Source organism: Anastrepha ludens, chromosome 3 (genome assembly GCF_028408465.1).
Source record: "Anastrepha ludens isolate Willacy chromosome 3, idAnaLude1.1, whole genome shotgun sequence".
NCBI lineage: Eukaryota > Metazoa > Arthropoda > Insecta > Diptera > Tephritidae > Anastrepha > Anastrepha ludens.
The window spans coordinates 66180248-66207247 of NC_071499.1; the positions used below are offsets into that span (position 1 = coordinate 66180248).

General features: G+C 36.2%; 2 protein-coding genes across 5 annotated transcripts; one reads left to right on the forward strand and one right to left on the reverse strand.

Annotated features, from left to right (window-relative positions):
• Positions 1-14: 14 nt before the first annotated feature.
• On the reverse strand, positions 15-1264 carry LOC128858114 (protein C19orf12 homolog). The gene is made up of 3 exons (XM_054094104.1): positions 1028-1264; positions 856-957; positions 15-646 (listed from the first exon to the last, which is right to left on the reverse strand). The coding sequence occupies exons 1-3, from the start codon at positions 1125-1127 to the stop codon at positions 426-428; spliced, it is 423 nt and encodes a 140-aa protein (XP_053950079.1). The 5' UTR covers positions 1128-1264; the 3' UTR covers positions 15-425.
• A 1833-nt stretch (positions 1265-3097) lies between these two features.
• Positions 3098-26878, forward strand: LOC128858119 (protein halfway). Of its 4 annotated transcripts, none has more exons than XM_054094111.1 (8): positions 3098-3528; positions 3601-3731; positions 20310-21049; positions 21135-21375; positions 21437-21559; positions 21618-21779; positions 26380-26490; positions 26556-26878. In XM_054094111.1, exons 2-8 carry the CDS (start codon positions 3702-3704, stop codon positions 26835-26837), a joined length of 1689 nt encoding a protein of 562 aa, XP_053950086.1. In that variant the 5' UTR covers positions 3098-3528; positions 3601-3701; the 3' UTR covers positions 26838-26878. The 4 variants fall into 4 exon arrangements, with proteins under 4 accessions (XP_053950086.1, XP_053950085.1, XP_053950084.1 ...); XM_054094112.1 differs by having other exon boundaries at positions 3191-3205; XM_054094110.1 differs by having other exon boundaries at positions 3098-3731.
• The last annotated feature ends 122 nt before the right edge of the window (positions 26879-27000 follow it).

Genomic DNA, 27000 nt, shown 5'->3' on the forward strand with positions numbered 1-27000 from the left:
TGTTTTTCACTGTATTTTTTTTTTAACATACGTACTTATTTTAATTGAATATGAGCTAAAATGCTATCAAATAACGCTCTAACTTAAGGAGAGCTGAAAACAACCATCCACAAAAATTGCTTCATTTAATTTAATTGCTAAGAGATATGGTTCTCCATCTTGTAATTTAAGGGTTACATTTTATATGCTTTAGTAGCAATAATATTTACAATCAGTTGATAAATACATTGCTAACTTATGATAAAAGTTGATATTTACATTAATATTTCATATCGCAATTAACTTAAAATTATATTAGCATATACAAAAATTAAGAACATTACGCAAGAACATAGAGAAAGCAAGCATATATAGAGAGAACTTTTAAAAAATATTGTAGCTAATAGCTTTATATGTTCTCTTGCCACCCAAATAATGCCCACAGGTCAGTCGATTATTTGCATCTTAAGCTCATTCGATACGAAAGTGATAGCTGTTTTTAAAACTGCCTGCTGGATACTCGCGTTGTTCATTAATAACGGCAATAACACTGCCAAATCTGATATTTCGAACTCGGCAACTGCATTGTTGACATGTCGCACCAATTGCTCTTGCTGCTCATCAGTTAAATCATTAAGCAATACATCAGCTAATGGTCGGAAGGAACCTGCGGTAGAAAATTAAGATTAAAGTCCACTTTTCATACTTTCATACGACGACAAAGTTTATCAGCATTTAGTTTAGTACACTGCTACAATAACAACAATCAGCATTTGGTGTTGTCTATTGTCAAAATCAATAGCAAAAAAGGCATGATTCATTTGTTGTTGAATGTTCTCGTAAATATCTAGCATTATATTATGTCTTATAACTTACCACTGGTCATTTTATAAGCCATTAGGCCACCGGCAGTACCACCAACTGCTAGACCTACAGGTCCAAGCAGTAGCCCGCCCGTAAAAGCGCTGGCTGCACAAACTAGAAAAAAAAATTGGTTTTATTAAAAGCGGAGATGAAACTTATATCATTAATTTATATTATAGCATACCCATGGCTCCTTTGCAAGTCTGTTTCATGGTCACACGTACGTTACGCTCATTAGCAATAATAGAAATTGCCTCCATTAATTCACGTGCATCAACAGGCATTTTGATGGAAGTTAAAAGGTTTACTTAAAAACAATTTGTTTAAAAATTACGTGTACAAAACAAAAAGCTAGTTTATACTTAGTATCAACAAACTGTGCGTATTATTATTTCCATAAATATTGTAAATGTCACAAATATAATAGAAGTGATAGAGTGTTGCCACTAGCGAAGTTCAATTGCTCGAGCTTAACCCTCGAATGAAGATGAATAACAAAGAATAACATGTACAATGTGGCGAAAAATAATCATCCAATTGTTTTTGAATAACTTATTTACTATTGTATATAAAAAAATAACATTGAAAGATGGATTTATTTTTTTGGACCTGCAGCGCTCGTTGCAAGGCGAATTTATTATTATTAATAAATCCACCTTGGCTCGTTGCTTGTCTTTTTCTATACTGCAGCTGTCTAGTTCACAAATGTCAAATATGAATGGCATACGACGGCAATTGCAAAAATTATTACATCTTCCCATATGGTAATTGTGATGCATATGGGCTTGCCAAAATAAATAGCTTTCGTCTGTTAAAATGAACAGCTCTAAACGCGAATACTAAAAAATCTGCAGTATTTTTGTTCGTATTTTTATTTTCATTAGTGGCCGTCTGACAACCTAATCAGTTTGGCAGTTCCAGTGAATTATTATTTGGGAATGAGTTGGTGTGCGACTACCATTCGCAAGTGTCAAGGTTCGAGTCTCCGGCTATCAAATATCAAAAGATAGAAAAAGTTATTTGTAAAAGCGGTCTCCCCTTGGCCTACAATGGCAAACCTCGAGTCTAATTCGTCATAAAAAATATCTACCGTTCGGAGTCGGCGTAAAACTGTAGCTGCCTCCATTTCGATAAACAACATCAAGATGGGCACGACAAATAGGACGAGGAGCTCCGTCAAACACCCATTCATACTTGCTATTAGAGATTTAACTCCAGCTTAATAGGCTCGTCACAATGCATCCGTTTCGGCCGTTGACTACAGCAAAATAGATTTTGTGTATTTGAGTCGAAGGCGTCACATTCACCATGGCGGAATGCACAAAAATTGGCAATTTTCTACTTTTGCCGTATAGCAAGTGCGACGAAAATGGCCACTGTTTAAAGAAGAACATTTTTGTATTACGCAAATTTTTATCGATGGTGTTTTTATTATATCAAATTAAATGCAGAAAATAAATGGAATTTAAATAAATTGATTCAATTAAAATACACCCTTGTCTTTTCAATAAAAGCTTGAAAGAGTACATAAAAGGCTGGGTTAACCCAAGTTGTCCTAAAAATTAATCCGCACCCCGATTTCGAAGTTATGGTCGCACACACCGAACTACGTCCACTGCCGTAAATTCTATTAAAACACTCTTTCGCTTCAATAAGGATTATTTTTGTAATATATTTCCAACAAAAACATGTTTATACACAATGAAATATAATATTTGCTTTCACGACAAGAGTATAGGTTACTCTTTTGTTTATTTGCGGCAATACTTTCATTGTGGCACCACGGTACGTTTTACATGTTACGTCGGTCAAATGCGTTGCCGCAACAGTCGGAATGGCCCCATTATGACAGCCCTATAACTTTTTAAGCTCTATAGATATAAGGTATTTGTTTATAATTTAAATAGATAGAGTTTTACTACCAAATATGTTGCACTTTATTATCGAGAAATGCTGACAGGCGTCTGTAAGATGAGTGACAGACGCTTTTGTTTCATTGCAAAATGGGCACGGCGCAGGACTTCATATTTTACGTAGAAAAGTATGACATTTAATACTTGTGCAATCTGGTGCAGAACTACAAAATTGAAAACAAACCAGCTTTAAACTTAAAGGAAATATAAAAACATCATTCAACATTTTACCTAATTTGAATGTAAACAATGTAATTTATCAAATCGGCAAAAATCTACAAAAGCGGCAGCACTAATTGTCAATTGCTCCAATCGCCCCAATCGCTTTTACTTCATTGTCACTTCAGTGCTGTTCAGTATGTTTTTGGGGCTGCTTATCGCTTCATCGTATTTCGACAATGGTAACGGCGGTAAATAAGAACGAAATAAAAGTGAAGCAACTGGTGTCGGTAACTAAACTTATTTGACGGCTAAATAACGCCTATAGATAAGCCGAACAGATAGTTTAAGGAAGATGCGTCCAAACTGAACTACAAAATGTGTACAATATAATATTTAACAAAATTAGATTTACATTCATACGCAAAGAATTCATATTTTTATATAAATACATACGGATGTGCAAATAGGCGTACTATATATCGTGCATACATACGTAGGTGTTGGAATGGAATGATAATTGTTATGGATCATTTGCCCATTGTTTCGGTGATCGTTTTGTATATTTCAAATAATAAAAGATGGGCCCAATGTACACACAAGCAGAAAAAATGTAAAACATTCTACTCTGTGAAAAACAAATAAGAAAGATAATAAATATAGTACTTTAATTTGACGATTTCAGTAACCTCTTGGAAACTTTCGATTAGAAGTGTTGTTTTTTAAACAACAAGTACAATTAAAGTAAACGAATTTAACCAATAGTTATACGAAATTAAAAATAAAATGTTGTCGTCCATGCCACGCGTTAAATATGTGAGTATAGACTCTATAGAGTATAGGCATACAAAATACCATCAACATATGTATGTGCATGCATAACTTGTATTACATATATTAGAGTGATTATCATATCATATACAGTGAAATCATAAACATGTAATAACTTCCTCCTACACATGGAATTATTATGAAATCATTACAATTGTTTATCGAAAATATTTGCTTTAACGCTATCAGCGATATCAAGGCGAAACCATGCAAATGATAACAGTAGTACAAAAACAAAATTTATATGTAATTTTTGGGTTTGCAATTTGGTCGATTGAATGTTAAAATTTCAATCAGAATGTAAAGAAAATTATAAGAAAACACAAATCACTTTGATATTCAAACCACTAATTAGCAAGAAAAACCAACAAATCAGCTGTTCTATTGATATCATCTTGTGTAGTTTCATCTTGGCGGGTATGACCATCCAAGCCATATGTAGGCAATATGGTATTGTGGCATACACTCAAACAAATCTAAGGGCATGTTAGGTACTTGTCATTGTTGGAATATTGTGTTGTATCTCACATAACAGTAATGATTTTGAGTTTTAACAATTTTAAAATACACCAGGTGTATAGTTGTATTTACATAAATGCATACATACATAGGTGCTCGAAGCGCTGGCTAGAACTTGCAATCAAGACTATTTTTAGCACACAAAGCACAAACAATTATAAAAGACTAAAACTTATTTCCCCTCCTATCATCTCTTTATTCGTTTTATAGTACGATGTTTTTATATATAGTACATATGTATGTACATTAATACTAATAAACACATACATACATGTATATTGTGTGTACGTATATTTTTATCTACTATATTGTTTACATTTGCAGTGTTAAGCAAATAAATTTTTTTTTCAATGACACTTTAAACTGTTGAGTCTTTTCTTTACGTGCATAAGTCGTTGTTATAGCAACAGGTTTCTCTTAAACCTGATAAGTAGTTAGTTTAGTTGACTTTTCCAATCGACTATTTCAGATAGACTTCTTTAAAAAGCTATAGTTTTCTATTATCCATTTATTATACATATGGTACTACTAGTATTATGTTTATATTAAATAAATACTACACACCGTATAGTATGACCAACAAGGAAGGTCCAACGATTGCATGAAAATTAAAATCTTTTAATTTTTGGTGGCCTGAATTAGCGGTTGTACAATGAGCTAGGACGTCTGTACGTGGGTTGCAGCACCAACTTTGTTTACATTTTTCTTTTTAGTTCTTTACACAGAAAATAAATTAAAACAAAAATAAAAAATAAAAAAACAAATTTAAAAAACAAAAAATTAAAATAAAACCAAATATTAAATAAAATAAAATATCATCAGTTATTATTATTGAACAAATTTCAATTGATATCTGGATTTTTCGAAATGTTGAACACCACGAATATGAGAATAATAAAGTTGGACAACGCAACGGCTATATCATGTTGGAACGTGTGTACTAAATAGCCGTCCAACTCATTGTAAAACGTATTGATACAACGATTGGAGCCTGTTTACTCTACATAACGACTGAATAACATTAGGAAAGGTTATGATTCTAAAAAATCTTAATACATACAAAGAGCATCCCCGCAAGTGTTACTTAATTCGTTAAATTTTAACAGCCTCAACACTGAATATATTTTACTCATATTTAATCTACAGTGGCTCAATAAAGCACTCGGACATACATAGCATGCAGCTTCAAATTCAAAACTTTTCTAAGAAAAGCATGTTAAATATTTTTATGTTTATATTTTTCTATTGGGTATTCAAAGGATTCTGAAAATAGTAACAAAAATTTACAAATCCATTACCTCCTTATTATAAAAAGTGTATCATGCAGCATTCGCAAAATTGGTGTCAAATAAGAAGTCGGACATCTGGCATTATTGCGATTGTTTGGCACTTTAAAAGGGGGGATCCTACAATTAATTTGCTCTCGGTAGAACAGTGCAAAGAAAGAACCCAACGTAAGAAATTTAAATAAAATTTCAATCATGTTGTTTGAATAAAAGTCCAAATTATAAACATGGGTAGACAGCCGGCACAAAGCTCAATTAAAGTCAGAAATTTAATTATTAGTCATCATGAAAAGGATAAAACCGTTCGGGAAATCGCAGAAATAGTGCATAGACCCCGTTTGACTGAATACGACGTGATAAAACCTTCCAAAGAAACAAGATCCTTGGGAAATAAGAAGAAATCGAGACGACTAAAACCGTTTTCGGATGCAGATGAACGGTGGATAGAGCAACGAATTAATCCAAATTATAGCGCTCCTAAGCTCGCAACAGAAGTCGGCCAACACCTTAATATTAACTGCAGCCCCGAAAGTTTACATATAGAGTTGCGAAAGAATAATTACAATCGAAGAGTTGCACGAAAAAAACCTTTCATCAACAAAGTGTCATGGGGATAATGATTTTGAGTGCAGGGAGATGTTTTATTTGCAGATGAAAGCAAGTTTAACATATTTTGGTTAGATGGGCAATCATGTGTGGAGAAGACCTAATGAAGAGTTGCTGCAAAAAAACTTACGTCCGACAGTTGCACATGGAGGTGGATCGGTAATGGTATGGGGTTGTATGCCCGGTGCTGGTACTGGAAATTTGTGTCTCATTAAGGGCAATATGGACCACAAACAATACCTAACAATTATGAAAGAAAATTTGGTCCAAGTTGGGAATTAAGTGCAATTTCTAGTACTATGATGACAAAGATCCCAAGCATAAGGCATATGGTGTCCGTCTGTGCCTTATGTACAACTGCCCTAAAGTATTTGAAACACCTCCACCTGTGGGATCATTCGGAAAACCAACTGCTTGAAGCTTGTTATTAGATAGAAACAAGAAAGACCTAGAAGATGATATTAAAGAGTGGGGGAAATAGATCCTTTAACATGCAAGAAGCTGGTGGAATCCATGCCAAGAAGAGTGAATGCCGTGAGAAAAAATAAAGGCTTGCCGACTAAATATTAATTATATTATATTTTTTCTTAAATACTAGTTCCCTAACTCTACTATATATAAATGCGCGAGTTCTTTTTTGTCATGTATTTTGTTAAGTTTTTATGTTTGTATTTTATATGTACGAAGTTTGTTTATTTCTATGTAGAAGTTTGCTTATGTTTTTTGCAGCTTTGAAAAGTACGCTTGAAGAATTGCATTTTAATATATGTTTACTTGGGTGTCCGAGTTCTTTATTGAGCCACTGTATTTACAAAGTGTTTTTAAATACAAAACTCACGTGCATGTCTTAGCTTTAGTTGAGATATGAATGATATTAATAATAAAATATCATATATTTAATCAAATCCTTCGTGTATACTGATTTATAGGAAATTGACGTTCTTCCAGCAAATCGCGATGTGTAAACACGAAATAAATTCTTAAGCGAACTCTAAAAAAAAATTGTTAATATTGTTTTCACCTAATTCTCTTTTCACACTAATTTTTTGGGGATGGTATCTACCGGGTAAAAAGAGAATTAGATGTACATAATATATAAATAATTGGCCTTAATATGTACTATATACTTGCAGAAATGCATATGTATATATACTATACATATGTATATACATCATATCAAAACACAATCCTACACAAATCAAATCTCATCTAACGATAGCCCAAGGAAACGGGCCGTTTCAACAGGGTGTGACCGAATTTAAGTGGGCATGTATTTCGAGGTCAGTAAACTGCTACAACTGCAGGCAATGGCAAACCTCCGAGTGTATTTCTGCCATGAAAAAGCTCCTCATAGAAAATATCTACCGTTCGGGCTCGGCTTGAAACTCAAGGTCCCTCCATTTGTGGAACAACATCAAGAAGCACACCACAAATATGAGGAGGAGCTCGGCCAAACACCCAAAAAGGGTGTACGCGCCAATTATATATATATATATATATATCTACACTAATATTATAAAGAGGAAAACTTTGTATATATAACTTAAGCCCTGACCGATAGGGGCTTCCAAAAAATTAAAGTTGCGGTGAACCAACTGTTCACCGATAACATAAAAAACGCGATTTCAATTGTTCACATATAATTTTTATTCCGCACTAGTTGCGGTTCTGATTCTAACTGAGCTTTACAAATTATAATTCTTACCAACTAACTTCTTAACCTAAGCTAATTCGCCAACGTTGCAGTTCCCACCACTTGCTGGTATTTCGCAATCGTTGGGTTGCGCGTGTTGGCCAATATGCTGGCCTTGCAATTCCCAAGCATTGGATATTGCAATTGATCGCTTGCGCGTGTGTCGCGTCAGCGAAAGTTCTTGTGTGAACTTTAATTGGAGCAATGAACTCACGTGTAGTGCAATGTGATCACAGGGTGCGACGTTGGGAAGTGTAGTGGTGTATGGCAACATAACTTATATATACCATATATATATATATATAACTGCTACAACAACAACATCAGCGTTTATCACCATCGCCCTAGTATGCTTATCTTATGTTATACCCTATAAATTTTCATGTTTGAGGCATCAATTTTATTAAGATCAAGCCCAGTTTTTACAACAGTTTGTTTATTATTTGGCTTAACAATAATAAGAGATAAACCTTTTAAAGCATACTGTTTTTGTTTGTAGGCTTCACAACTTCATTTAGAAGTAATTTTTCTTTTTTAAGTGTGAAATGTCACCCTGACAACGAGCGTAAACTTAAAATTGTTTGATCGACACTTTACGATAGATCGATCAGTACAGCTATCTACCGAGAGAATAATGGATTTCCTGTTCCCCTAACTAATATTATATAAAAGCGTTTAAACTTTAAACCATTAACCGAAATTCGATTATTTTGTTTTATTTTGTGTGAATGGCATTGTATGATTTTTTATGAGAAGCTAATTATGATAATTTTTAAGCTAAACAGTAAATAGCATAACAAACTGGAGAGACAACGAGGTGATAAAAAGAAGTGTTGTGTATTTGTCACTTGTACTGCTAAAAATAAGCAAACATTTATAGATGTATGTAAATATAAACATACATACATACCACATGTACCTATCCAAACGAAAATTTCTTATCAAAATATTTATATAAAACCTAAATTCGTAAAACTATGTATGTATGTGTGTAAGAATGTACACCTGTGTTCACATTAAAGCAGCGCATATATTGCAAAGTTTTGATTATTTATTTATTTTTTATAAAAATATAGTCACCACTACAATAAAAGATACATATATACAAAATTCAAAGTTTAAAATTTTGTACAAAATTAAAAAAAAAATTCTTGAACAAATATTCTCAAAATTTAAACATTTTTGGTCAGCATTGGTAAGTTGTAGTACCCCGGTTTAAAATGATCCAAAATTCAGGAGAATATTTGGTTTTTTTTTGTTGACCGTGTTATGCATTTTCTTCATACAACGCATGGGCGATGTTTTTTACATGGAGAAATGTAGCAGATCGCCAGCAAAAAAAGGCCAAAAACATTTTCAAATATTTTCACTTTATTATTATATACCAAAATTCAATGGGTTATAAAACTCGCTATGGGCTATACTCAAAGATTTTGAATAACAAGTTTGAAATTTTGATAAAAAATTTTTGAGATTTTCAAAATTGCGTACAAACTTTGAACTTTTGTTAAAAAAATGTAATTAAATTAAAAAAAATAATAATTTAAATTCAAATTTATTTAATAAAATTAATTTAATTATTATAATTTAATTAATTTAAATTTAAATTTTTGTATTCAATCACTTTTTTTAATACATTTTTTAAATTTAACCAAATTTTCTTTAAGCTAATTAAGTTTTTTTATCAAATAACTTTTTTAAATTAAATAAATTTTGTTTTTAAATTAAATAAATACTCGTGTTTATAGAGCACTATTAGAAGACCTTTTCTTGTGGCAGAGGTATAATAAAAATTAAATTTTTTGCAATTGTGCACTAAATATTTGATTCGAATATGAACAAATTTTTTTCTTTATATTTATTTTTCATCACCACGAATTTTTGGGTCATAAAAGATAAAATTTCTTTGTTGCTAGAGTTCTGAACTGATGATTTTAATAGAAATAAACTAAAGTAAAAAGATGACGCTTCGTCCCCTTAGTATAACAATAGCCTATGTGCTCATAGGCTATTATTTTTTTATTGAATTTTTGGATTCTCCATCGTCGATTTTACATGTGGTCAAAATTTTATCAAATTCTATTTCCACAAAGTGGGTCAAAACGTCAGTCAAAAAATAATAAATATTTACAGACATAACGAGATTTGAGTGAAAGCTACTTTTGACAAAAAGTTTAAAATTCATTTTCTCAAAACATCAAAAAATTTATAGGCTATTTTAATACTAAGGGTACGACTTGAACGTTGTCAACAAAGCTTCACTGATCATAAAAAAAAAGCAGAATAATGTCCAAAGAATAACTTGTGTCAATATAACAAGGCCCACCAGAATGAGTCCGCTAGGACGATTACGAAGCGGATCGTCATTTGCCTTCAATTGCTGAGTATAGGAAATTGGCCTTGCTGGAAACGTTGAAACTTTTTTTTTGTGAAGTGCCGATAATATGCCGACAATCCATAAACGATTCATGTCTATTTACTATAGTTCGGGTTCTGACAGGAATATGTAGAGCCAATAGAATCGGAAATATTTCGCAAAATTGGTTGACGGAAAGAACTACTATAGCTTCAGCCAACAAAGACAGTAAGTAAAAGTTGAAGAAAACATCAATGAGAAATATTAAATGGGGTTTATATACTCGTACAGGGCTAGCCATTGAGGCCCCGTTTTCTCAACTAATCTCTTGCTTTTTTTTTCTTGTTCACTCTTCTCGGGAGCACAGGGTCTCGACAAGACTTGTCTTGCGTTGCTTTCGTTAATCTATTTGATTTCTGCCCACCTGTCGTTGCTTAGAAACAACATCTTAAATTAGGAAAAGTGCGAGGACCGTGCTTTACGACAGATTCGAACCCACAACCCCTGGGATGGCAGGCTAGTGCACTCACGCTAGACTACCGAGGCCGCTCTCTTGCTTTACAGGCCACTTTATCGTGCTAATTTGCTTACAAACTGCAAATATGTAGCTATAATTGAGTTCAAATTATAATTTTCAATTTGCAAACGCTCCGGCTCTGAAAGTATTCGAGAGGGGAAAAAAGGCCTCTTCTGCGTTGAAAAGCTCGGGTGGAGAAGGACTTGGCCTCACTTGGTGACTTGGTGTGTAAACGAGAAAGAAATGACTGGCGCACTTAGTTAAACTAGACAAAAAACCCTTAAGTGATTATCGAAACAAGCAAAACAGATCCTAATAGTTCAGTTTCCTTTTTTGACAATTTTAAGTCGCTCTCGTCAGAGGTTGTATCATGAATTTTTGCAAAAGCAGCGATCAGATACTTTGTCTACAGACTGTCCAAATCATAGGTTTTCGGAAAGTCACAATATCGCGGATTTGCAGATTAACATACATATAACATTTATTATTTTATTTCAGTATTATCAAAAAAAAAATGCAAAAGATAATAAATCAATGTGTTCAATTATAAGCAGTTCGAAAAGTCGGAATTGATCACATTTTAAGCTGGACACTGAAATAGCGCACTTTTATCGATCTGCAAGAAAAACATAAATGAGTTATTTCAAATTGGCAAAACTTGTTTATTAATTACTTACCTGATTAGTATTTTGTTGAGTATCCATTGTTTTTTAAAACTGTTTCGCACCTGCGAGGTAAACTTTCCATTAACTTTTGGCATCTCTCCAAAGGAATAGAGTTCAATGATTCCTGTACTCCTTGCCATAGTTCATAACCATTTTTAACTTTTCGTGCACAACATTAACGTTAATATCGTTCCAGAGATTTTCAATGGGGTTAAGTTCGGGGCCTTGTGCTGGCCAACCCAGCCAATTGTTCAGATTATTTTCCTCATTTATTTACAACGTTATCGGTCGAGAGAACTTAAAAGGGTCAAGCTTACTTTTTTAACGATGGTCTTGTCCTGCTGAATTGCAGTTTTTCGCGCAGGCGTCTTTTGAGCTTTCTTTCTTTTAAGTAATCTATATTTTTGCCGATTTTAATACATTTGATGACATTGTGCACCATTTTACGTGAACAATTATTTCTGAAATTTTTGTTTGTTTTGTACCTTTTTCATAAATATCCCAATAATGTGATATCCATTTTCGTGCCCAATAATTTTCGCAATAAATCTGTGAGTGATAGAGAAAAAAACTGTCTGTTTTATAATGAGAGTAGGTGGTAAAATAATAATTAGAAGACAGAGATTTTGAGCTGACCTTGTCGATCAGTGTGAATAAATGAACAACACATTTTTTTTGTTCGATTTGGCATTTTTTTTTTTTTTGGACTCCAAAACGCTATTAGGTTAAGGAAGTTGGCCTCTGGAGGCAATCTCGTATAGGACATGACAGCATTTTCAGGCAGATTTCTCCTCCCTTCCCTGTATTTCATACAGATCTCCATATCCGCAAAGTGGGTGTTAAGGATTGAGCTAGGACTATCTTCCCAAGCAGGCTACATGGGAAGGAGGGGAGAGTCTGCTTGGACTTAGTACCTCTGTTTTCACCAACGGATCCAAAATGGAGTCTGGAATTGAAACGGGAGGTTTCTCTAGATCAGTCAATATAAAACTGGTAATGTTTTTCAAGCAGGCATGCAAAATTCTTAGAAGCCGCTGTTGGGAGGGAGACATATATATTTTTGCCGATAGTTAAGCTGTGATCAAGGCCCTGTCATCGCCATATTGCACTCTCTTCTGGTCCACTCCTGTAAGGATAAGATCAAAGGTTTCGAATGTGCAACATAGAGGGAAATGAAATTGCCGATGAGCTTGTCAGGAAAGGGTCAAAATAACCGATTTCAGTTGTCCCCATCTCAGACATCGATGTCCCCTTGACCGTTGTTGAAGAGAAACTGCATAATGTATTTCTTAAAAAAGCGCAAGACAGATGGAGTTCTATCTTATCGTGTACTATCTCAGGAACACCTTGGACTCAGTACGACAAAAACAAGACGGTTAAAGTGCTAAGGATCTCACGCCACTCAATTTCCAAACTCATTGCGGTAGTCACCGGACACTGGGTGATCGGAACTCATACGAAGAAGCTTGGACTTCCGTACAACCCCCATTGCAGAAATTGTAGGGATCCAGCAGAGGAAGAGATTGTTGAACACTTTATTTGCAAATGTCCGGGTCTGGCGGCTAGGCGCTTGAGGTTCCTTAGTGTGCCTGTCGGGAATAGCCTGATGCAGTTCTCCAGTATCGATACCGTTTCTCTCCTCCACTACATCAACAGCACTAGATGGCTTTAGATGGATTTTCTTCCTTTAAGTTTTTGAACTTGTTCGCAGGTATGTAGACCACTACCTGGCTGGCTTTTTTAGAAACAAATGCTACCACTTTGAATGGGCAGCTCTTAAATGGCTATTTTAAAAAAGAAACTTGTGTATGCCCTCCCTTTACAAAATTCGCCGTTGGTATTTATCTGAGTATAAAATGTAAATCTCATTTAGAAAGTATTTTCATTTAAAAAAATACCAACAAAAGCGCAATCATAAGCGGTATCCGCCTACCATAGATCGATTACCTGTCGATATTTACACAAAGATTACAGATAAACACAAAAATGCTAAATAATGTTTAAATTAGCAGAAGTGTGCGATTTATCGGTTGCTTAAATTATGCACACTTCACAAATTGTGCTAATGACTGCATGAATTATTCATGAGTATGTCCTAAAAGGCTCAGTAAACAAGCTTAAAGCCGGCTGGTGACCATTGTATAAACAATTAAATATAAAATATCACTCACTTACGCCATGCGGGGGTCCTACCATTTAGTTTTTTTATTATTTTTGTTTTTTTGCACGTACAAATTGGCAGACAAAGTGGTTAAATCAACAAGTGTCACCAATTACTGCATTACTTACTTATAAAATAATCAAATAAACGTGCGTGCGTGTGTATGTATGTGTGCGTGCGTAATATATTTACCACCTCTGCTATACATTTCAATTAGATCACATTCTTAGCATATGCGACGGCGTTGCTCAAAGGATATTGCCGTGCTCAGCGCTCAGTTAGCTGTCGAGTAAACGCTACAAGTCGCAACAGGGTGCAAGCAAATGTGTCAACAAGGAGCACCAATAAAATTATTTACTTGCCCTACCCAATGCACCCAACCCTATTTGTCATTCATTGAACTGATAGCTTATGAACACAGCAATTGTGCTAATTTCCATATTAAGCACCACCCACTACTTTCCCTTCATTCTCAGTCAGATATTTAACCAGCTGTTGCTGCAAGCGTAGAGTACGTTTAAGCACCAGCGGCACCCTCTTTATCCCAGCGTAAAATTAGCGAGCAATCGTCAAAGCGGTTACTTGGAGATTGTTTCACCAAAGGCTTAGGGAGATTTTGAGTAACGAGTTATTTTGCATCACTCTTTTAATGCCCTTTGCAACCTCTGCCGCATTTTCAAATAATTTTTTCCTTAACTACACTGAAAAAGCATCGAAACTCACTTCCATAGCGTTGCTTTGAAGAAATTGTTTGCGGGAATCCATGTCAGTGAAAAGTGGTTTTAATTGTTATTTGTGTGACAGCCAAAACCATTGAAAGTGAACTAATTTGAAGAAGAGGACACTACGATTCAATCGGCTTAAGAATGTTATCGGGACGACCCGTGTTTGTATCCTTCCACAGATTCATTTGAAAGAAATGCTTTTACTGTTACAACAATAACAACAACATTCGGCTTAAGCAAACGCAAACGGCGACTGCTCACCAAAAGATGATGTGGTAGTAAATGGGTATCATTGGCATATGTCTTTGTGCAAATATCTCGCTATAAGCCTGCTATTTCAAAACTCTGAACTCTTTATAAATAAAAAGAATTTATGGAAGAATTTATCTTTTCAATAAATTTTTGAATCCGATATACCAGGCCAGGTTTGTCATACTATCATATAAAATGCTATAAATATAACATTCTAATACTGAAGATAAATTCAGAAGGTATGCCCAATATCAGACCGTTAACCGGCTCTCACCGAATTCGAAAGAATCAACTGTTTGGCTGACGTCACCGGGGTCATGATAGTGGTTTGTCTACAAAACAAAACTGAGATTGTGTTGGTGATATACGAAAAAAAATAAGTACAGTAGTCGCTAATTTTACTTCGTTGCCTCCTGAACAAAGATTGATTGGATGAGTGTATAAATACGTGTGAAATGAGCGGGCAGAATTAGGCACCGAGTCCCCGGTAACGTAATCAGTCACCCTTGTAACATTTCGATTTATATAACTTTCATGTTTGTTAGTACTCATATGTTTTACACTGCGGCCGGAAATTGATTTTCAAACACAGATGCGATTGAATTTTCTATTAAATTTTCTCGTACGCATGCCCAACAGTAATCCAGGCGTCTTAAATCGGGTACAGAAAGGATTAGTCGCAATGAAACACCTGACCTTATCGTTCAATGATTGGTATATTCCCAGAAAACATTGAAAAAGCCCATGACATTGAAAAAGTCAGACTGCTGTATATCGCATTTTATCCATCATAAACCGCTTGAATATAAAAAAATTGGGAGCTGGTCAATTTTATACAACAAATCGCCATCCGTCAGTCATGAGTCGTGAGTAAAGTTTTGGCGCAAAAATAAATTGTTTCATTGCATTACCTGTTTTGTTACCCTATATACTACCAACAATACATGAAAATAACCACGGCATTTCATACATCATCTTATTTAAAATTTCTTTTGAAACTTTTTTTCCGTGTGATATCTGCCTTTTATCTACTTGTATTGTGTCCTGCGCCTTCAAATGATTTGTCATGATCGCCGTAACCACCGTTTTAAACAACAGGGCATATGTAGATCGATCGTTTGATAACTTGGAATAGGGTCTTAAACGCTGTATCGAAGCATGTAAATATATTGATTACATCAGCACAAAATATACACAACTTGGCTGTTTCTACTTCTAAAAAACTTTTTTTTTAATAGAGGGTGTATAAAGTAAATCCCCGGTGCCACTAAGAGTAAAGGCCTCTGTGAATTGTGCTTATATCATTTGTACCTTTTGTTCCAGTGCCCTGCTCTAATGAGGCAAAGACGATTTTTTGGTACGTAAAAACACACGAACCTAAGTGTGTCTAACTATAGGACAACCACGTTAACCTAGGCTAATGTACGACGCGTAAGTGAAAGTATATTCCTGTGGTGCGAGATCAGTTCCGTCTCTGTCTAAAAAAATCACTTCAAGGGACATGCAATTTGCCACAATTTACATACATTAAAATGTTTCAATATCAATCTCATTTGATAAGAAGAGAAGAACATTGCCAAAGAATTTTTTTCATTTCGGCAGTTGGAGCCCATAACGAAGGCTGCACACCAATTTCCAATTCAGATTCGCAAACACTGGTGAACGAACAGATTGATTGTGGCAATCGCAAAAAACGCTCAAGAATTTCACCACTTGGATCTCGCTCTTAGAGAACAGGAGTCCTATTCAATAAAAGCGAATGTACAAGTAATAGGATCACGGAAGGCACGAGTACCCAGGGATCGGGCTCAACGTATGTTCATTAAAACAATATCGGAAACTAAAGTAGAAAATTAGATCTATAATAAGGAATAATAAGAGAAACATTGAAAAACGTGGACGTAAAGGACTTGAAATTGGATCTGATAAAAAATGCGACTGAAAAGTTTACCAGTAGGTTAGGTTAGGTTATGGTGGTAGTCGGTCTGTACGACCAACTCACTTAGACCGTACAGGTCCGTTGTGATACCACTGTGTTGAACGGGAACCTGTATACTGTAGTAGGTTAAACTCCTACTTATCCAGAATCGTCCCCGACATACCATACTAAACATATGTCCGGCATGTGAAGGCACCCCGCACGACACTAACCTTTTCACATGCCCCATCAAACCCACTCATCTAACACCCCTCTCCCTCTGAACCCAACCCGTCGAAACAGCTAGTTTCCTGGGCCTACCGTTAGATGAGCTAGACGAAGACGACCGGTGATTACACGACACTGACAGGGCAAATTTACTGCTACAACAACAACAACGGGAACCATATTTACTTTCCCTTTAGGAACCATTTTGTGGCTATTATGAAACTTAAAATTGATCCCATCCCCACACCAGACAGCTCTGTAAGAACATTGAAGAAGTATTTACCTAGACAACCTGCTCTGATTTTAGCTAGGGCTGGACAATTGCAAAGTGCTCAACTATTTCTCCTCTTCCTCATCTCTACAACTTCTGCAATATTAATTGGAGAAAACCCCTAGCCAGTGACCGGTTATACAAGCTACGACCTTCGAGATATCATCTCTTGAGAGGCTAAGCAATTCCTTTGTCTTTTTCTTGTTTCTTTGATATGGTAGTCCAGCTGTTACTGTCTTCATCTCTCCATGACCTATTGGAATCTTGGATTTTTGTTTATTAGTTTACTCGTGGCCAAAGGTATCCCAGGTACTTTTATCACTTAGCAGTTGAAGAAGAAGAAGTTGACCGTTAAGTTCAACGCCATATTAAAGGATTCCATATTGGAATGGAATATATCCACATTATGGAGGTAGCACTTTTCCACACTGGTGAATGGTAGACAATTCCTTAATAGGTTATAAGATCTCAGCACTGTGAAAATCAGGGATCTGCTAAAGTTTTTGAAAAGTTCAAATTCGTTTTAGACGGAAAGTTCCCCATCAAGACAAGTTCCCTATGCAGCATAACTGTGGGATATGAGCCTATATTGGACAACCCCTGCATCCTAACCTAATGGTGTTAAAAATTGGACAGAGATTCCAGGCAGGATAATTCTTAATTTCTTCAATCTCATGATAAGGAACAAAACTCGATCTACATGATGGAATCGTTTATATTCCATTTTTGGATGCAGATCGTGCAATTACTGGCTTGTGCTGACACCATAAACTGTGTTGGGTATAACAATCGCGTTATTTGATTTTCTGTCTCTTAACTAGCTACTCTACCCAGCCTAGCGTGGAGTCTCCCGTCAAAGGACGGCACGGCACCGAAGTCACTGTCGATAATTTCGAAATACATCTTATATTAATAGGACTATGAATAAGTTCGTGCGGTTTTACAACAGATGGCGTAACTTGATTATTATTCCATCGATCCACATTTCCAAACATTCATTGGAGAGCTACTGTCGTAAGGCACAAACGTCAGTATAAGTTTTTTATTTGAAGCGTAAACAACAATATTTTTACCACACTTGAAAATGTCGAATTTCGTGCCAAATAATGTGTTTTTGCGGGGAATTCTTCTTCATTATTTTAATATGAAGAAAAAAGCAGCCGAAAGTCATCGTATCTTGGTGGAAGTTTATGGTGAGCATGCTCTATCTGAGCGAACATGCCAGAAGTGGTTTGCACGCTTTAAAAGTGGTGATTTTGGCTTGGAAGACGAAGAACGCGAGGGTGCGCCGCCAAAGTTCATGGATACCGAATTGGAGGAATTGCTCGATCAAGATCCGGCTCAAACGCAAGAAGAGGTTGCAAAAACTTTGGGAGTTGATCAATCAACCATTTCCAAACGTTTAAAAGCCATGGGAATGATCCGAAAGGTAGGCCATTGGCTGCCGTATGAATTGAAGCCAAGAGACGTTGAACGCCGTTTTATGGCATGCGAACAACTGCTTCAACGGCACAAAAGAAAGGGTTTTTTGCATCGAATTGTGACTGGCGATGAAAAGTGGGTCCATTACGACAATCCAAAACGTCGGGCAACGTATGGATACCCTGGCCATGCTTCAACATCGACGTCGGCGCAGAATATTCATGGCCTGAAGGTTATGCTGTGTATCTGGTGGGACCAGCTGGGTGTTGTGTATTATGAGCTACTGAAACCGAATGAAACGATTACGGGGGATGTCTACCGACGACAATTGATGCGTTTGAGCCGAGCACTGCGAGAAAAACGGCCGCAATACGCCGATAGACACGACAAAGTTATTTTGCAACATGACAATGCTCGGCCACATGTTGCACAAGTGGTCAAAACATACTTAGAAACGCTCAAATGGGATGTCCTACCCCACCCGCCGTATAGTCCAGACCTTGCGCCATCCGATTACTATCTCTTCCGATCGATGCAACATGGCCTGGCTGACCAGCACTTCCGTAATTACGATGAAGTCAAAAAATGGATCGATTCTTGGATTGCGGCAAAACCGACCGAATTTTTCACAAAGGGAATCCGTGAATTGCCAGAAAGATGGGAAAAAGTAGTAGTAAGCGATGGACAATATTTTGAATATTAAATTTGTAACCATTTTACGTCAATAACGTTTCAAATTTCGAAAAAAAACCGCACGAACTTATTCATAGTCCTATTATAAGATTTTGACAATCGATCGTTAAAATACTTTCTGGATGAAAAAAAACTGCACTTTACAATTTCTAATTTCCATGACTGTCTTATTTACTTTTATTTTTTTGTATTATCTGCGATGGAGAATTCCTTGAAATATTCAATGGAAAAGTTTTGAATAAAATCGGTTTAGCTCTGCGCGTAAGCGACTGGGAATACCGTAGATATCGACAAGTCCAGCAAACTAGGCTGGACCTAGTACTATTTGATATCGCACATACGGATGGTGTCTAAACAATGCAAAGGTATCCTCTGCGTATTCTATATTCAGTTTATATTTCCAGTTATTCTTTGTTTGAATAGAAAACGGCTTATCGACGGTAAAAATTTCACCGCGGGATAAAAAATAAAGTTATGGGTCAGATGAACCTAAAAGTGAAGAACATGATGCTTGAATCAAATGAAATGAAATGAAAAAAGGGAAGGTTTTCAATTTGAACTTAAGGTCGTTTGTGTCCTCTACTCTTCACAGTGCTTCATCCACACCCAACTCTCTCACTAAGGCTGAGCTGAAGTTGGATTGTGCTGAACATACATATTATATGTGCCTTTCTTCTGGCCGTACTTTTTTTCTCGCTATAGCATCACATTCTAGAAAAAATTGTGTTGGAGTTTCGACAGAACCAGCAGAAGTAGGAGGCTATATCCAAATCCTGTGTAAATGGCTGCGTAATCTGCAGTGATCTGTGAGAATGACAGTGAGCATTCTCAGTTTATCCTTACGGAAGGTTATGAGATGATTTAAGCTCTCTTATTTATACGCCCCCAGCTTCCACCTTGTGGCCTTGGTTCTTCACTTCTGAGCTCTTATTTAAGTACTTGTTTTCCAATGGAAGGGGAAGGCTCGGCATTTAAAAGGCATCAGTAACGAGACCGCAGTCTCTCTAGCCAATGCATGCATTCTTTCGGTCTTAGGTATTCCCCTGGAACCCATTTGAGCCGAATGCGATTGTGCATTCCTTGCTAATTTGATGTCGCGATGTACTTGAATGCAGCCTGACTGTCGCTCAGAATGGCAATTCGCTCATTCCGGAGGATTCTATGTAAACTGATCTCATGCACATATTTTTCTCGATATTGCCTCCAAAGTTTTTATCTGGCTGTATTTAATTGTATATTTCTTATTTTTAGCTATCTCAACCACTCCTTCTGTTCATGGTAGCGTCTCTACTCCGCTGGCCGGCGCTGCACGCATTACCCCATGCTCAGCCTTTTCCTGCCGAAGACATGCCAGTGGCACTGCCTCAGGAACCTCTACCAAACGTGCCCATACTACAGCCACCATTACCACCACAATCAGTGCTGCCGCTAAATGTGTTGCCAATTAACGCGCCCATTGTGCCCACCACCACTAGCGCTACACCTGCTGAGCCCGAGATACCGGAATATCGACGACAATGTTTCTATGCTGAAGAGGAACTATGTGACAAACCACTGTCGAATTGGAGTCCACAAGCCAGTGATGTCCACACACATTTAGGCACCTGTCATTGTCGACCACATTCTACTATGCCCGCTTCGTGGTATTGCTGCAATGTCACACACATGTCCATGATCTCGTCGTGCAGCAACACCACTAATTGGACCAACTTGCATATACGCAATGTAACGTTGCATGAATTGGATTTATCGAATTCACTTTACCAAACGCTGCAATCGCTTGCAATCACCGATGGCAACATCACCAAATTAATAGGCAGCTTCTCGCGTTTTTCCTCCATCAAATGCCTGAACGTGTCCAATAACAACTTGTCGGAAATCACGCAACGTGGCTTAATACCGCCAAATCTTAAAGTGTTGGATATATCGCAGAATAATTTAACGGGTATACCCAACTTTAATCAGAATCAAAATATTACTGTGGATGTGAGGTATGTAAAAATTTATCAAGCAAATTGCATAGCAAAATATATAGCAAGTTTCAAAATTCTTAAAAAAACTTCTATTATTTTAAAGTGGCAACAACAACATGTTATGTTTCGATATATACAACTCCATCTTTCGTGATTCCTTGATGTTCGTCAACCAGGAGAATTCTTTTTGTTTGCAAAATTTTACTTTTCGTTGGTTCAATTCAACTGATTTAATATCCATTAAGGAGCTAGTCAAATGGCGGCCGCTTAACACAGATTGTCCCAGCATACCGGGGTATGGAAATTGCACCTGCAAGAAGGAGCACATGGTCACCACTGTAACGGTAAATAAAATTACATTTATTTATGTTACCTCACTCATTATATTGAAGTAACTCTCGTTAGGGCGATCAATCCGAGGCGAAAACAAAAATTATATCCGAAGTTGATTGCTCAAATCTTGGACTAGTTGAGCTGCCGCCAAAGCTGCCCGAAAACACATTTTCGCTGAATGTGTCTAACAACAAAGTAAGAACTTTCGATTTTCTCTTCTCTTACTATCACTAAATTCGTACGTCGCCCATAGATCACGAGCATTGGTAAACACTTCCATACAAATCCAACCTATCAAAGCCTAATCTATCTGGTTGCGGACGATAATAAAATATCAACAATGTACGATTTGGAGGGAACAGCTTTTATGGAACACTTTCAAAGGCTGTACTTGCGTAATAACGCACTCAACAGTGTAAGTTTCAATATTTTCGATGAAAGCGCGTCCTATATTTGGTCAATTAAGGGGTTAGGGGTAGTCAGAGACCCAAAAAATAATGATTTTCAATCATTTTGTTTTGCTAGTCAATTGATTTATTTTACATTTAAATAAAAACATAGCATTAATACATCGTGTGGAGCCCGTTTCTCCAGAAGTTCCTTGCGGTGATCATCACAAGACTTTGGAGATTCATCTAAAATCAATCGGACAAGAGAAATTAGTTTTATTAATAGATAATCTTGTGCTTGATCGAAGCTTTTTTTGTGAATCAGGAAATATTTTTCAGATTTTCCAAAAAAAAACCGACAATTAATTGTTTAAAAAAAAATCGAAATTTTTGAAAAAAAATCCTTCGTTCGGGGGCGAGTTTTTTATGTTTTTCAAAAGCAATACAAATTTTATTGAAATCTACCAAGTAGTTTTTAAGTAACAGTGATCACCAGTTCAAAAAACATAGTTTTGAGAAAATCGCATTTAAAGTTTTGCTATCTAATATATATCCGGAGCGCCCTTTGTTAATTGTTGAATAACTTGAAAAGTATTTGTCGGATTCACTTCAAATTTTCATACAATATTTTCAAGATATTATATTTTAAGCAAACGCAAAACACAAACATTTTTTGAAAATTCTGACTACCCCTAACCTCTTAAGATATTATTATTGAGAAATTATTTCAAATCATTTGGCCTTTGGCCGGTAGCAGAGGTTGTTGTTGTCGTGCATAAACATTCCTCATGCATGCTGCTGGAGTGGCAGTCCTTGGCCGGATATAAATACGGGTCGTTCGGGTAACGTAAAGCCGACTTTCGTGGAAACGCCGGTAGTATAGGTTGTTGTTGTTGTAGCAGTAACTTTATTGTGTGAAACCGGTAGTACAGGTCATACTTACCGGTAGTACAGGTGGAAAACTTGCAGTCGGGGACTTTTTTGCCCGGGCCCGGAGTTCTCAGAGGGGCCCGGACTCGGGAGTAATTCGCATTATATGAATTAGACATAATTGGAAAGGGCCCGCATTTGCAGTTTTCCCCCGGGGCCCGGATATGCTCTCTACGGCCCTGTAAACAACACTAACATTTTCAGACAAATATTTTCGTAGAAGATTTTAGTTCTCAAATTTCGTACTTAAAAATATATTACTTTTCGACTTTTCTTAAAAAAGCATCAAATTGATTTCTAAAAATGAAAGGGCGTTAATATGTTTTACAAAAAATGTGCTCCTGAAATTGACAATAATATTTATTTCCATTTAATTGTAGGTAATATTACAGGACACGTACGGTATTTGAGGCCAACTTAAGCGTAAAACTAATTAGCTTTTATTTTGAACATAATTTAATGAAACTTAACGAATTTTTTACACTACATTAACACATTTTGTATCTATAAAATCATTTTAATAAAATTTTCATTAGCTGCAATAACCTCAAGGAGGTCCGAAAACGATTGCATGCCCGGATGAGGGTGAGGTACGGTCCACTAGGCAGGGCTAGTTTACTGGGGCGGCAGCCCTTGCTCGGGAAAAACTCGAGGTATTCCGGTAACGTAGAACCGGCTGTCATGGGCATGAATGCCCGAATCAAATTCTCCTTATTCATATTGACCATAACGGTATTAAGATATTGACCATAACGGTATGCAGCCTTCAGAGAAGAAATGGTGTTATCAGGATGCTTATTGGTTTCACGTTCAACTACGCCTCATACGTAGTAATCCAGGGATTAAGGTCTGGAGAGTTAGGCTGCCATAAGTTCGGAAATGTGGAAATTTTAGCCATCAAATCTTGTGCCGCCATCGCCTTGTGTGAAGGAGCATAGTCTTGCTGAAAGATGTTTGGGATGTCGACGCGTACACGTACTTTTCTCTACTTTCTCTAGAACCTCGATGTACGCACCTGAACTCGCTTGAAATCCTTGAGTAAAAAAGTGTGGTGGCATGATGTATCTTTTGTTGCTCACAATACTTAAAACCATAACAGTGGCTGAAAGTTTCATGTACTTGACAAAAGGAATCTCTATAGGAATGAGACATAGCCATATGTCATTTCTGCGGTTGGTCCTTTGGTCTTGGTCTTAGCGCTTCAGGCTATTTAATTTTGTTAAGAAGGCCTTTTGATGATGATGTTGTTGTTGTTGTTGTAGCAGCATAAGCATACCCCATATATGTACGGGGAATACTGCTGAACTGACAGTCCTTGCCCAGATATAAATCCGGGTCGTTGCGGTTACGAAAAACCGAATGTCGGATAACTCGGCGTTCTCGTGGTTGCGCCCTCATAAACTGTCTTCTGCGCATAACGTATGATTTGTACCAGAGATCTTCATGGACAACTCGACGAATAAGACTCTCAGAAAAATAAAACTCCCTCGCTAAGGCCCTCATTGACTTTGAAGGGTCCTCGCCGCTTGATGCTTCCAACTCACGGCGAACGAACGGTGAATGAATGAAAGTGCGCACTTAAGAAAATTAGGGATTTCTAAATCGGTGTGATTTGCACATACGAGCGATATATAGCGACGATAATTGCATGTTTCTTCATTTCTTGAGTTAAGTTGTAGTCCTCCATGTCTTATCTGAAAAAGAGCAAAAAAAAAAGCAATGGTTTGGGATGGTTATGGCCACATACTAGGTTGGTCACTAAGTTTTGCGATTTGATAAGAGAGGGCGTTGCCTAATTTTTTTTTATTCTGGTACACTCTTCGTATGAACTTATGTGAACTTTCATTTCAAAATTCCTGCATGGAAAGCGTTTTTCATTAAATGATGAGGTCGGAACAACTGTGGAAGCATATTTTGCAGCCCTGCCAGGTTCAACAAAAATAGTCTAGATATAATGCCCTTTCGAAAAATCAAAATTTGTTGTACTGTGGCATCGTGTTAGACAACATTGTAAAAAAATGCTTTATAACCATAATAGACAGACGGTGGCGTTAATCGGGATTACCGACGCAGTTAATTCTGATTAAAATTGTAGTGTGACAGAGGGTTGTTACGCGGATTAGAGAAGAGCTGATTTGCTTATTGGATAGATTTAACAGTAAAAGATAGACCACAAATACGGGTGTTCGCTGCACTGATATTAATAAATATTTAGTTATGTAAAAAATCTTAAATTACGGTTTCTCAAACTGCTCCGAAATATCAAACCAATTAATGTAATTTGGAATGTGTTAGTGCAAACTAGCATTGCACTCAGTCTTTCTTGTTCTTCTTTTTAAAAGTTTCATTATTTTTCATTCACAATAGATATTAACTGTTATTTCGCCGGCAATGTTGTCATCGACGGTAATCCGGTTAAATTATGACACTTAAGTCTAGTTGTCAATCCACATTAGTTGCACTTAATACCTGAGATAATTCCCAATTAAGTCGTTAATCCCGATTAACGCCACCATTTGTTTAGGCCGCTACTCAAAAACTAGATGAGGCAGATTAAATGGGCCCTCCAAAACAACCCTAACAAAGGTAATTCGAGCATGAAACACTTCGAGTTAAACGATTTTTTTTATTTTAGAAAAACAAAGTATGTACTATGTGCAAAGCAAATGAGGCATACAACTTATTCGGCCGCCCGCCGTGGTGTGCGTGACAAATAGCGTGTAATAGGTATTTGTTCAATTCCCACAGTAAATATTAAGGGGTTAGGCATAGTCAGAGGCCCGAAAAAATTATGATTTTCAATGATTTTACAAAATTAAAAACATAGCATTAATACAGCATGTTTCGACTTGACTTTAGCAAAATTTCAAAAAAAAAAAATAATAATAATTGTAAAAATTATCGCGGTTTTTTTGAAACTCGTTTCTCCAAAAGCCCCTTACGGTGATCATCACAAGTCCTTGAGATTCATCTAAAATCAATCGGGCAAGAGAAATTAGTTTTATTAATAGATAATCTGATGTCTGATCGAAGCTTTTTTTTAAAATCAACAATATGGCGGCCTCAGGAAATATTTGTAAGATTTTCGAGAAAAAAACCGACAATTAATTGTTTAAAAAAAATCGAAATTAAAAAAAAAAATACTTCGAGCAGGCACTAGTTTTTTATGTTTTTCAAAAGCAGTATAAATTTTATTGAAATCTACTAAGCGGGTTTTAAGTTACAGTGATCACCAGTTCAAAACGTTTCCACGACAGTCGGTTCTACGTTACCGAAAGGACCCGGATTTATATCCGGCCAAGGACTGTCACTCCAGCAGCATTCACCGTATGTAAGTATGGGGAATGTTTAGGCTGCTATAACAACGACAACGAGTTCAAAAAACATAGTTTTGAGAAAAACGCATTTAAAGTTTTGTTACTTGCTTTCGAACGCTCCGGAGCGCCCGAGCGCCCTTTGGTAATAGTTGAATAACTCGAAAGTATTTGTCGGATTCACTTCAAATTTTCACACAATATTTTTAAAATATTATACTTCAAGAAAATGCAAAACAAAAAAATGCAATTTTTTGAAAATTCTGGCTACCCCAAACCCCTTAAATATTTCACCTTTTCTTTTTAAACGATTGTACCTTTAAGACATTTTATGCTTTATCCTAATACCTGACGCTACTAGTCTTCTTTTGTTTTACTTTAGATTCCAGAGTACTTTTTGAGCAATGTACTGGATAATCATGATGTTGGTCGTATTATTTTTCTCGGTGGAAATGAACTGAATTGTGATTGTAATTCAGCTAAAACATTAAAGGTATATCTGACATAAATATCGCATGTATATTAACATAATTTGTTAATTGTATTTCTATGTTTTAGTACTGGCTGCTGGAGCATAATCGTGATATCCCCGATTACAATAACATACGCTGCCGAAACATACCGCAAAGGGTAATGGAATTGCGTGAAATGAAACTTTGTCAGTCGCCGCATGATTGGACGGATTATATATATTATTTAATTGCCACTGAAGTTATTTTACTGATTGCCTTAATCACAAAAGTCTCATACGATTACTGGGTATTCAAAACGGCTGGTTATTTGCCATGGCCGGCTAGTAAAATGCCAAAATTACCTTGTGATTGGTTATGCGAATCTTAGTTCGCCGAACAAGTGTTAAAAGGAACAGAAAAAAGACATGAATACATACATACAATACATATGTATATTTTGAAATTTTTTGATCTGGACTGCAATTATTGCTGCATTCACTATATTTCTACAAGCATCGAAAGTTTATATTTAATAGCTATTAAGTAAGACT

Excerpts from the sequence above, each read along its gene's own strand:
- LOC128858114 (XM_054094104.1), bottom strand. The coding sequence starts at position 1,127 with ATGCCTGTTGATGCACGTGAATTAATGGAGGCAATTTCTATTATTGCT. Across the intron at positions 958-1,027 it reads GACTTGCAAAGGAGCCATGG|TTTGTGCAGCCAGCGCTTTT; the intron begins GTATGCTATAAT and ends TTTTTTTTCTAG. Across the intron at positions 647-855 it reads GGCTTATAAAATGACCAGTG|GTTCCTTCCGACCATTAGCT; the intron begins GTAAGTTATAAG and ends TTTCTACCGCAG.
- LOC128858119 (XM_054094109.1), top strand. The coding sequence starts at position 3,155 with ATGGTAACGGCGGTAAATAAGAACGAAATAAAAGTGAAGCAACTGGTG. Across the intron at positions 21,050-21,134 it reads AATATTACTGTGGATGTGAG|TGGCAACAACAACATGTTAT; the intron begins GTATGTAAAAAT and ends ATTATTTTAAAG. Across the intron at positions 21,376-21,436 it reads ACATGGTCACCACTGTAACG|GGCGATCAATCCGAGGCGAA; the intron begins GTAAATAAAATT and ends AACTCTCGTTAG.